Below are 12,607 nucleotides of genomic sequence, written 5' to 3' on the forward strand. Positions count from 1 at the left end.
ATAGATAGTGTACATATTTTGTAAGATTTATGCCTAAGTGTTTCAGTTTTGGAAGGTGCTAATGTAAATGGATATGTTTTTAATTTCAAGTCCACTCTTCATTAATAATATATGGGAAAGCAATTAACTTTTGTGTATTAACCATGTACCCTGAAAATTTGCTGTAACTGTGAATTACTTTCAGGAGGTTTCTGTTTGTTGTTGGTTCTTTCCTATTTTCTGTGTAGATGATAGTGTCATCTGCAAATAAATTTTATGTCTTCTTTCCCAGTCTGTATACTTTTATTTCCTGTCTTGTCTTATTGCATTATCTAGAACTACCACATAATGATGTTGAAAAAGGAGTGGAGAGAGGGGACATTCTTGCCGTGTTCCTGATTTTAGCAGAAAAGATTCTAGTTTCTTACCATTAGGTATGATGTTAGTTGTAGGTTTTTTTCTAGATGTTCTTTGTCAAGTTGAGGTAGTTCTCCTCTATTCCTCAACTGCTGAGAGTTTTTATTATGAATGGGTATTAGATGTCTTCAAATGCTTTTTATGAATCTATTGAGGTGATCATGTGATTTTTCTTCAATTGCCTGTTGATGTGATGAGTTATATTACTTATCTTTGAATGTGAAAACAACTTTACATATCAGGAATAAGTCCCAAATGATTATGGTGTATAATTATAGATATACATATATATATACATACACACATATATATATATAATAGTTGGATTCAGTTTGCTAACATTTTGTTGAGGATTCTTGCATCTGTGTTCATGAGAGATATTGGTCTTTAGTTTTCTTGTAACACCTTTGCCTGGTTTTGGTATTAAAGTAGTGCTGGCTATATAGAATGAGTTAGGAAGTATTTCTGCTTCTGTCTTCTGGAAGAGATTGTGGGGAAAATGGATTTAGAAAAGGCAGAGGCACCAGAGATCAAATTGCCAACATCTGTTGGATCATAGAAAAAGCAAGAGAGTTCCAGAAAAACATCTACTTCTGCTTCATTGACTACACTAAAGCCTTTGGCTGTGTGGATCACAAGTCAAAGCCTTCCACTGTGTGGAAAGTTCTTAAAGAGATGGGAATACCAGACACCTTACCTGCCTCCTGAGAAACCTGTATGCAAGTCAAGAAGCAACAGTTAGAACCGGACATGGAACAAAGGATTGGTTCCAAATTGGGAAAGGAGTACATCAAGGCTGTATATTGTCACCCTGCTTATTTAACTTATATACAGAGTACATCATGCGAAATGCCAGACTGGATGAAGCACAAGCTGAAATCAAGCTTTCAGGGGGAAATATCAGTAACCTCAGATATGCGGATGACACCACTTTTATGGCAGAAAACAAAGAGGAGCCTCTTGATGAAAGTGAAAGAGGAGAGTGAAAAATCTGGCTTAAAACTCAACATTCAAAAAACTAAGAACATGGCATCCAGTCCCATCACTTAATGGCAAATAGATGGGGAAACAATGGAAACAGTGAAAGACTTTATTTTCTTAGGTTCCCAAATCACTGCAGATGGTGATGGCAGCCATGAAATTAAAAGATGCTTGCTCCTTGGAAGAAAAGCTATAGCCAGCCTAGACAGCCTATTAAAAAGCAGAGACCTTACTTTACTGACAAAGGTCCGTCTAGTCAAAGCTATGTTTTTTCCAGTAGTCATGTAAGGATGTGAGAGTTGGACCATAAAGAAAGCTGAGCACCGAAGAATTGATGCTTTTGAACTGTGGTGTTGCAGAAGACTCTTGAGAGTCCTTTGGACTGCAAGGATATCAAACCAGTCAATCGTAAAGGAAATCAGCCCTGAATATTGGAAGGACTGATGCTGAAGCTGAAGCTCCAATACTTTGGCCACCTGATGCAAAGAACTGACTTGTTGGAAAAGACCCTGATGCTGGGGAAGATTGAAAGCGGGAGGAGAAGGGGATGACAGAGGATGAGATGGTTGGATGACATCACTGACTCAATGGACATGAGTTTGAGCAAGCTACGGGAGTTGGTGATGGATAGGGAAGCCTGGCCTGCTGCAGTCCATGGCATCACAAAAAGTCGGACACGACTGAGCAACTGAACTGATCCTGCTTTGTTGGTGGGAATGTATATTGGTACAGCCATTATGGAAAACAGCATGGAGATTCCTCAAAAAACTAAAACTAGAGTTGTCATCAGTCAGCCAGTCAGTTCAGTCGCTCAGTCATGTCTGACTGCGACCTCGTGGACTGCAGCATGCCAGGCCTCCCTGTTGATCAACTCTCAGAGTTTACTCAAACTCATGTCCATTAAAGAGATGGGTTTTTGATTGGGTTGTTTGGTTTTTTGTTGTTGAGTTGTATGAGCTGTATGTGTGCTTTGGAAATTAAGCCTTTGTCAATAATTTGTTATGGTTTCCTTTGCTATACAAAAGCTTGTAAGTTTGATTAGGCTCCATTTGTTTCTTATTGCTTTTACTAATATTTCTATTGCCTTGGGAGACAAATAAAGCTTTTGTACAATTTATGTTAGAGAACATTTTGCCTATGTTCTCTTCTGGGCGTTTTATAGTGTCATATATTTAAGTCTTTAAGCCATTTTGAGTTTATTTTTGTGTATGGTGTGAAGGTATTTTCTGTCTTCATTTATTTACATGTGGCTCTCCAACTTTCCCAACAGCACTTTCTGAAGAGATTGTCTTTTTTCCATTGTGTATTCTTGCCTCCTTTGTTGAAGATTAATTGACCATAGGTGTGTGGGTTTATTTCTGAGATCTCTGTTATGTTCCATCGATCCATGTCATTTCTGTGCCAATAATCATGCTGTTTTCATTACAATAACTTTGTAGTATTGTCTGTAGTCTGGAAGGGTTATGTGTCCACCTTATTCCTTTTCCTCAGGATTTCTTTGCCAATTCTGAGTCTTTTATGGTTCTATATAAATTTTAGTATTATTTGTTGTAGTTCTGTGGGGATAAAAGGTCATGGGTAATTTGATAGAAATCATGTTTAATCTATAGATTGCTTTGGATAGTATGGCCACTTTAGCTTCTTTCAGTCCAAGAGCATGGGACAAATTTCCATTTCTTTGAATCATCTTCCGTTTCCTTTATGAATGCTTTGTAGTTCTTAGTCTTTCACCTTCCTGGTCAGGTTTATTCCTACATATTTCATTTTTGGGGGATGAGATTTTAAAAGATATTAATATTCCTTTCCTGATATTTCATTGTTAGTTTAAAGAAATGCAACCAATTTCTGTATGTTAATCTTGTATCCTGCTACCTTGCTGAATTCATTTTTCAGTTCTAGTAGCTTTTGTGTGGAATCTTTAGGCTTTTCTATATAGAGTATCATGTCATCTGCATATAATGACAGTTTTACCTCTTCCCTTCCAATCTGGATACCCTTTATTTTTATTTTTCTTGTCTGATTGCTATGCCTAGGACTTCTAATAATATGTTGCATAAAAGTGGTAAAAATGGACATCTTTGTCTTATTCCAGATTTTAATGGAAAGGCTTTTCACTGAATATTATAATGGCTGTGACATCTCACAACTTTTGATATTAATTTTTATTTTCATTTACCTCAAAATATTTTAAAACTTCTGTTGATATTTCTTTTTTGACCATGTGTTATTTAGAAGTATGTAGTTTAATTTCCCAAGTATTTGGGGATTTTTCCAACTATCTTTTCTGTTATTAAATTATGGGGATAAAAATTCTTGCCTCATTTCCAACATTAGGGAGAAAGTATTCCATCTTTCACCATTAAGTGTAATGGGTTTTTTGCTTTTATTTTTTTAAACTACTTTTTGTAGTATGAATGACATATAAAAAGCTGTATGTACTTAATATGTATAAAAATGTAATGATAGTGTAGGTTTTCGTAGATGCTCTGTATCAAGCTATGGACATTCTCTTCTATTTCTAGTTTGTTTAGAGATTTTTATCATGAATGGATATTGGACTTTTTCAAATGCTTTTTCTGCTTCAATTTACATTATCATGTGATTTTCCTTCTTTCGACTGTTAATGTCATGTATTACATTGCTTGATTTTCAAATATTAAATCAACCTTGCATTCTGCTGATAAACTTCACTTAAACATGGTGTATGATTCTTTTTATATATTGTATCTTTATATATATATACATATATATATAAAGAAATGTGCACATTTTTCCTTCTTTTAAAAAAATTATAATATTCTATTACTTAACAAAATTGTGTGGGCTGATAAAGTATATTATTTATTAATGAAGTTATATGAATGAATCTATTTTTAGTCTCGGCAGCCCTGAAAGAAAAGTGTTTTTGAGTTAATTAGCAACATCATAATATAAGAGTTAATACTAATTTGAAATACCAAAGGAGAAGAAAGCAGCAGCGTGGAAAGACTGAATGTGAAACACAAATGTTAAAAGATACCTGTGAAAGAAAAGGAGAAGAAAATGAATGTTTTGGCAGAGTTTTTTTTTTAATGAGATGTCATTTTATGCTTTAAAGAATATCTATTTTTAAATAATTTCAACCTTGCATAAAATCTGTCAGAACTGTAGTTAACTCCCGTGTCCCTATTCACCCACATTCTCCAACTGTTAATATTTCACAGCATTTGTGGAACACCTTTTGATATTTCTATAATAGGATCTACAACTTACACTAACAATTGCTTCCATACTAACATTCTATGCCAGGCATTATATTAGCCACTTTACTTGTCTCGTATAATTTTTACAGCTACCCTCCAAGGTACCCATTATTATCCCTGTGTAAGGCTTCACTGGCTAGGTAGAGGTTTCAGACCAACTCCAAAGCTTGTGCTTGTTAACAGTGTCACACCATAGACACAATTCTAAATTCAGAGGATTAAGGTACATGTGATTAACACTGTTTGGTGATCTGACCTTTCTCCCACCCCATCTTTTCTATTTCAGGACCCCTCTTTTTACTGAATGCTGAGGAAATCGCAGAAGAAATAGGGAATATGTGGAGGACAATATACAAATTGACCAAGACCTTAGCGGACATGCCTGCACCTAGGCGCTTAGCAGAGAATGTGAAAATCAAGATTGATAAATTCAAGCAGCACATCCCTATCCTCACCATTTCCTGCAACCCAGGAATGAAAGACCGGCACTGGCAGCAGGTCCTTGTCACTGCCCACCCCACCAGACCAGCCCATTTCTGGTCCTGATAGCCCTTTGGAAGGCAGGAACCATTAATGGGTCAAGGTTCTTCTTTCTGAAAGAAGAATCTCCTTGAGGCCAAGAGAGTAGTAAAGGCAGTGATACCCTTCCTGCCTCTCCACATAAACAGGCTGATCCTTTTCTTTGGGGACCTCATTGCTGGTGGTTGAGTATTAGTCCAGCCAGTGGCCACAAAAGCTGTCCTTATCTGCTTTCCTAAGCACATGGCTGCTCAGGGTCCTAGACAGTAGTGCTCAGTGGCTCAGTTGTGTCCGACTCTTTGGGGCCCAATGGACCCACGAGGCTCCCTTGTCCATGGAATTTTCCATGCAAGAATACTGAAGTGGGTTGCCATTTCCTACTCCAGGAGATCTTTCTGACCCAGGAGTCGAACCCATGTCTCTTTTGTCTTCTGCATTGGCAGGCAAATTCTTTACCACTAGCACCACCTGGGAAGCCCCAAAAGATGATAAGGGTCTCGAATTACAATGAGAGGGGCCTGGATTTGTTCCTTGACCTAGGTTACACAAAAGAGAAAGTCTATCTCTGGGGGCTCCTAATGATGCCAGATGATTCCTACTTAGCTTCATCATCCAGCAGGCTATGTTCAGAAATAATTTTGCACTGTTTTCTTCAGCCCTTTTGAGTCTATAAATGAGAATAATAAATATTCTCCCTGAAAACGATGGGATTTTTACAAGCAATCAAGTGTGAGGGTGACAAATGTGGTGTGATTACTAATAAGAAAAAAGGAAACTCACTGTGTTTCTAAAATAATCATCACATTCAAGAGCTAGCAATGGCCTTGAAACATCTTCTACCAGGGAGTTGCTCTGTGCGGAGGCGGAGATGAGACTGGCTCTCCATACACAGATCCCTCCCTGACTGGGCCTGAAATTCCCTCTCTGAAAACCATGCACAAGACTAGAGACATTCTCTCTAGAAGCCGTCTGAGAGCACCTTTATTAGGAGTATTGAAATTCAAGACCTAAGCATAGGACATAAAGAAAAACAGAGCGAAGACATCTAGTAGACTTTGAGTCTTGAACTGCCTCAGCAGAGGGATCTGTACAGGGACAGCTGCCTCACTTGGTACTCATAGGGTGCCTCTCCCTGTGGATCTAACCTGACTAGAACTTTGACCCATTTAGAGAGTGAGGTAGCCAGATGCCCTCCAGCAGTGCTGAGTCCTTTCATGAGATGACACTATAGAAAGTATCCTCATCAATGGCATTTAAACAGTGCTATAGGGGAGGCTCAGACAGCCTTCCTCTCCATCTGCTGCTTCCCCTGTGATGGTAGTATTCTCACAGTTGGGCACTTTAAAAATCCCAACCATTCCTAGACATTAATAATTCTCACTTATAAGCCACTTAGATGGACAGATTGGGGGAGAAATTCCCTGGAATTAAAATAATAACAATAATAGCTAATGTGTACTGAGTACCAGCTATGTACTGAGTACTGTTATATACTTTATGTGGATTCTCTCATTTCATCTTCCCAACAACCCTTTGAAGAACAATAAATTGTCACATGGTCAGTGAGTGATGGAGGAAGCATTCTCAGTTCTAATTCTCAGTGCCAACTCAGGAGATCCTTGTTCACAGATTTGGCTCTGGCAGGGGGCTCTGTAGGCTTAACCATCTGTAGCTCTCAAGGCTACAAAATGGATTTCCTAGGGTTGTGAGGTGGTTGTTTTGAGATTTCTGACCATTTCCCAGAACTTAAGCAGGAAAGACTAGTCTCCATGTTTGAAACATACACTTTATTGCTACTGTGGTTTAAAACAGGATGGAACAGGTAACACTGCAGTGATATGTACCAAAGCTGACTGTCTAGGATGCTGCTGCCCAATGGAAATATAAGCATGCATATAATTTTAAAGTTTCTAGTAGCCACATTTTTAAAAGTATAAACAGGTGAAATAAATTGTGAATATGCTTAACCAAACATGTCTAGAACATTATCAGTTCAATAGATAATCAATATAAAAATGTTAATGTGATCTCTTTGAAATACGGCGTGCTTTTACAAAACTCCAGCACATTTCAATATGAATTAGTTGCATTTCAAGTTCTCAATCACTACAGGAGGTTAGTGGCTACATATTGGACAATATAACTTCAGGCTCTTAGAATTAGAAAACCAGATGCCTTTTTAACCTATATAATTAACAAAAGCAATTTAAAAATAAAACTACAAATCTCTGAGTCTTTCATAGGCCAAGTACTATGCCAAGTGCTTTACACGGCTATGTCATTTAACCCTAGAGATAATGTGTTGTTCTAAAGTCATACTTGCAGAATTAGAGGATAAATGAGAGCCCAGAGCCACCAGAAACAATTGTGCGGTTTGTTCTTGACGGAATGCTACTTTTGTACCCTACAGTTTGAATTGTACTTTCTAGAGTTAAGCAGTATATAATCTGTACAACTATACCGAGAAGACCTATAGGAAACACTAATGTATGGTGGATGAGAGATTTGATGTCAGAATTAGATCCAAGTCCCAATTCTGAAATGGCTATTATGGTCTATTATTATGATCTATTAGCTAAAGGGTCATAAACAAGATACCTAATTTCTTTGTCTCAGTTTCCTTATATTTAAGAAAGGAATATTAATGTATTAGTACCTTCCTCACCTTGTTGGGAGAATGAAGGAAGTACATAAAGTTCTTACAACAGTGCCTATCACATAGTAAGCCCTCAGTCGTATTGCTTTTGTTATTTCCATTACCTCAGTGGTCCTCCAGGTGATCTCAGAACCCAGATTGGAAGCTGTTTGAATTGGGTGATTCACTCATGCTTTCCCTGCACAAGTGCTTATTGATGCTATGTTCCAGGCCCCAGGGACACAGGGCTGAATAAGACAGAACCTGATGCAACTTTTACATCCCTTCCTGCTCTGATATTCTTTAGTCCTACTGGAGCTGGACAGATACAAAACTGGGCAATAGGGAAGGTTTTTTACAGAGCTTCATTCCCCAACCCACATGCTCTTCTTGAGCACAATAACCCTCATGCTGCCCAGATCCCTCAGTCTCTATATAAGTGTTCAAAAGCCATCATAGACTTCATCAAAGACTGTTCACAGGGATATTTTCACTTAAAAGATAAGTTTGGGTAATATTTACACCAAAGGAATGGGCATAACAAGTGCTAACATTTCCAACAAGTTAGTACACTGAGTTGGAAGGAAGATTTTCCTCTTTCCCAGCACTCTCAGATCACAGAATTTGGGAATCTGCCTGTCCCATGTCCTCATGACTTCCTCCTTTTATTCAGCAAATCCAGCAGCTTCTGACCATGAACCACATTTTGCCCTGGTTCACTGCCTGAGAGCACAAAACCAGACCTGGTTGTGAGGACTGTTACGTAGTGTGGGACCCATAAGGTGCCCACACGTTTGCATTATACCAAGTTCTGATGGGAGAACAACCCCCAGTAAACCAGACACAATGCAGGCTGGGCCCTAGGCTGCCTCCCAGATCCTTAGACCTGCACTGTCCAATTCGATAGCCACTTGCTACACTCAGCTATTTAAACATAATAAGTCAAATAAAATTTGAAAATCAGTTCCTCAGTCACATTAGCCACCATCCCAGGGCTCACCAGCTGAATGTGACTGGTGGCTCCTACACAAGATAGCACAGCTATAGAGCATTTCAGTCATCACAAGAAGTCTACTGAACAACACTACTTTGGACAACACACACTTGTTTTTTCTCTTTGCAGATCAGTGAGATAGTCGGCTATGAAATAAAGCCCACTGAAACGACTTGTCTCTCAAATATGCTGGAATTTGGATTTGGCAAATTCATTGAAAAGTAAGACCTTTCCTTTCAGAAAGTTTTTTGTTCAAGGTATCTGTAATTTCCCACAGTTGTGTGACTGAAAGGCCATATAGCAGGCTACATTTCTCATTCTGGTTTAGGATAACCTCTATTTCAGCTGACTAGCAGCTGATGAAGCTTTCATTTCCAGCTGTGGAGTTTCTGGTTTTGGTTTAATATTTATTTATTTGGCTGCATTGGTCTTAGTTGCAGGATCTTTGATCTTCGTTGTGGCATGTGGGACCTTTAGTTGCACCATGCACACTCTTAGTTGCATCATGTGGGATCTAGTTCCCTGACCAGACATTGAACCCAGCCCCTTGCATTGGGAGTGCAGAGTCTTAGCCACTGGACCACCTAGGGAAGTCCCTCCAGTTGCAGAGTTGATGTCAGACTATGACTAGAAAATTGAGTCAGAGATTTTATTTCAAAAATAAATTTTTGTAAAGAGTTCTTTGAACCTGAGCTCCAAGTCCAGCTAGACTTTGGGCAAGACCATAGAACCTTTCTGGGCCTCAGTTTCCTCCCTGTTACACAAGCAACAGCAACAAATAGGAGGGGCTCTCTGAGCTAAATGAAATATGGTCAAATGAGAGATCTCTTCACTGGCTTTCTCTCCTCCAAATGTCCCTGGAGTTTGCATGTGAGGATTGGTACTATTGGAACTGCTGTTTTTAGGACGGGAGATTCTCAGAACCCTGTTTGTTTTTTCATACTGCCTCCAGGGTGATGGGTGGGGAGATGTGTTCCTGAGACTAAAGACCCTGTTAGGCAACTGGGTTTGGGCTCACTCAACACACATGATTCTCAGACTGTAACCCAAGTCCAGCTGCATCAGCATCACCAGCGAACTTGTTAGAAATGCACATTCTCAGGCACCACCCCAGTTTGTTCAATCAGAAATTCAGGGCGTGAGCACGGCAATCTGTGTTTTAACAAATCCTCAAGGTCAGTTCTGTGCAGTACAGGAGCAGCTTGCTACATGTGGCCTCTCATCCTTTGAAATGTAGCTATTCTGAATTTGATGTGCTGAGTATGTAAATATAGGCTGAACTTCAAAGATTTATTAAGGAAAAAAAAGCAAAATACCTATTTTAAATAGTGATTATGTGTTGAAATTATAATATTTTAGATTTATTGTTGTTCAGTCGCTCAATCATGTCTGACTCTTTGTGACTCCATGGACTGCAGCATGCCAGGCTTCCCTGTCCTCCACTGTCTCCCAGAGTTTGCTCAAACACGTGTCCATTGAGTCAGTGATGCCATCCAACTATCTCATCCTCTGTCACCCGCTTCTTCTCTTGCCTTCAGTCTTTCCCAGCATCAGGGTCTTTTCCAATGAGTCAGCTCTTTGCATCAAGTAGCCACAGTATTGGAGCTTTAGCTTTGGCATCAATCCTTCCAATGAATATTCAGGACTGATTTTGTTCAGAATTGACTGGTTTGATCTCCTTGCTGTCCAAGGGACCCTCCAGAATCTTCTCCAGCACCACAGCTCTAAAGCATCAATTCTTCAATGCTCAGCCTTTTGTATGGTCCAACTCTCACATCCATACAGGACTACTGGAAAAATCATGGCTTTGACTAGACGGACCTTTGTTGGCAAAGTAATGTCTCTGCTTTTTAAATCGCTGTCTAGGTTCATCATAGCTTTTCTTCCAATGAGCAAATGTCTCTTAATTTCATGGTTGCAGTCACCATCCACAGTGATTTTGGAGCCCATGAAAAGAAAGTTCTGTCACTGTTTCCATTGTTTCCCCATCTATTTGCCATGAAGTGATGGGACCAGATGCCATGATCTTAGTTTTTTGAATGTCGAGTTTTAAGCCAGTTTTTTCACTCTCCTCTTTAACCTTCATCAAGAGGCTTTTAGTTCCTCTTCACTTTCTGCCATTAAGGTGGTCTCATCTGCATATCGGAGAAGGCAATGACACCCCACTCCAGTACTCTTGCCTGGAAAATCCCGTGGACAGAGGAGCCTGGTAGGCTGCGGTCCATGGGGTCACTAAGAGTCGGACACGACTGAGTGACTTCACTTTCACTTTTCACTTTCATGCATTGGAGAAGGAAATGGCAACCCACTCCAGTGTTCTTGCCTGGAGAATCCCAGGGATGGGGGAGCCTGGTGGGCTGCCGTCTATGGGGTCGCACAGAGTCGGACACGACTGAAGCGACTTAGCAGCAGCATCTGCATATCTGAGATTATTGATATTTCTCCTGGCAATCTTGATTTATTGAGTTAAATAAAATAGTTTCTTTTTAACTTGTGTTAAATTGAGTACCAGAAACTTTGAAATAACTTATGTGGCTCATGTTATATTGCAAATGAACAGTGCTGCTCTAGCGATAATGATGCTTGCTAGAATTTGAAAGCCCCTCCTTCAGGCTGGTTCAGAACAAGTCTACTCTAAGGTCCTTCCAGGCCCCCATATCTATCTGCCACTCAAATGCTCTGATAACTCCCTAATACCACCAGTACTAGCCCTTTGTAAGGAGCAGGCCTAGAGACACATGCTTTGTTTTTTATGTTTTTATTGGAGAATAGTTGATTTACAATGTTGTGTTACTTTCTGCTGTAGTACTTTCTGATTCTGCAAAGTGAATCAGTTATATATACACGTACGTCCACTCTCTTCTAGATTCTTTTCCCATATAGGTAATTACAGAATATTGAGTTTCCTGTGCTATATAGTAGGTTCTTACTAGTTATTTTACATATGCTGCTGCTACTGCTGCTAAGTCGCTTCAGTCGTGTCCCCATAGACGGCAGCCCATCAGGCTCTGCCGTCCCTAGGATTCTCCAGGCAAGAATACTGGAGTGGATTGCCATCTCCTTCTCCAGTGCATAAAAGGGAAAAGGGAAAGTGAAGGCGCTCGGTCATGTCCAACTCTTAGCGACCCCACGGACTGTAGCCTACCAGGCTCCTCCGTCCATGGGATTTTCCAGGCAAGAGTACTGGAGTGGGGTGCCATTGCCTTCTCCATTTTACATATAGTAGTGTGTATATCCCAGTCTCCCAATTTATCCCCTTTCCCTCTGGTAATCATAAGATTATTTTCTAAATCTGTGACTCTGTTTCTGTTTTGTAAATAAGTTCATTTGTACCATTGTTTTAGATTCCATATATTTATATAAGCAATATCATACAAGACACATGCATTTTTACCAGGTTTATGTAATTTTATTAAAGGGCATCATTATCCCCAGTAAGATGTTCCCAAGAAATAGCAGCTCTAGAACAATTATGCTGCACTGAGTATTTTATATGGAGAAGGCAATGGCACCCTACTCCAGTACTCTTGCCTGGAAAATCCCATGGACGGCAGAGCCTGGTAGGCTGCAGTCCATGGGGTCGCTGAGAGTCAGACATGACTGAGCGACTTCACTTTCACTTTTCCCTTTCATGCATTGGAGAAAGAAATGGCAACCCACTCCAGTGTTCTTGCCTGGAGAATCCCAGGGACGGCGGAGCCTGGTGGGCTGCCGTCTATGGGGTCGCACAGAGTCAGCCACGACTGAAGCGACTTAGCAGCAGCAGAGTATTTTACATGTATTAGCCAACTTATCCATCACAACAACCTAATATTCTAGCTAATTTTAGTCACATTTTAC

General features: G+C 39.8%; 1 protein-coding gene across 3 annotated transcripts in view; it reads left to right on the forward strand.

The window, feature by feature from the left end:
* DNAH3 (dynein axonemal heavy chain 3) overlaps window positions 1-12,607 on the forward strand; it is a 221,930-nt gene that overhangs the window by 53,947 nt on the left and 155,376 nt on the right. For all 3 annotated transcript variants that reach the window (XR_014072618.1, XM_081554574.1, XM_081554575.1), the window contains exons 18-19: window positions 4,906-5,117; window positions 8,897-8,988. Coding sequence is in view for 2 of the 3 variants with exons in the window: in XM_081554574.1 (XP_081410700.1) it covers window positions 4,906-5,117; window positions 8,897-8,988 (304 nt within the window). In the remaining variant the exon portion in view is untranslated. The remainder of the gene's footprint in view (window positions 1-4,905; window positions 5,118-8,896; window positions 8,989-12,607) is intronic.

This window comes from Giraffa tippelskirchi, chromosome 13 (genome assembly GCF_054371585.1).
Source record: "Giraffa tippelskirchi isolate mGirTip1 chromosome 13, T2T-mGirTip1v1.2.pri, whole genome shotgun sequence".
NCBI lineage: Eukaryota > Metazoa > Chordata > Mammalia > Artiodactyla > Giraffidae > Giraffa > Giraffa tippelskirchi.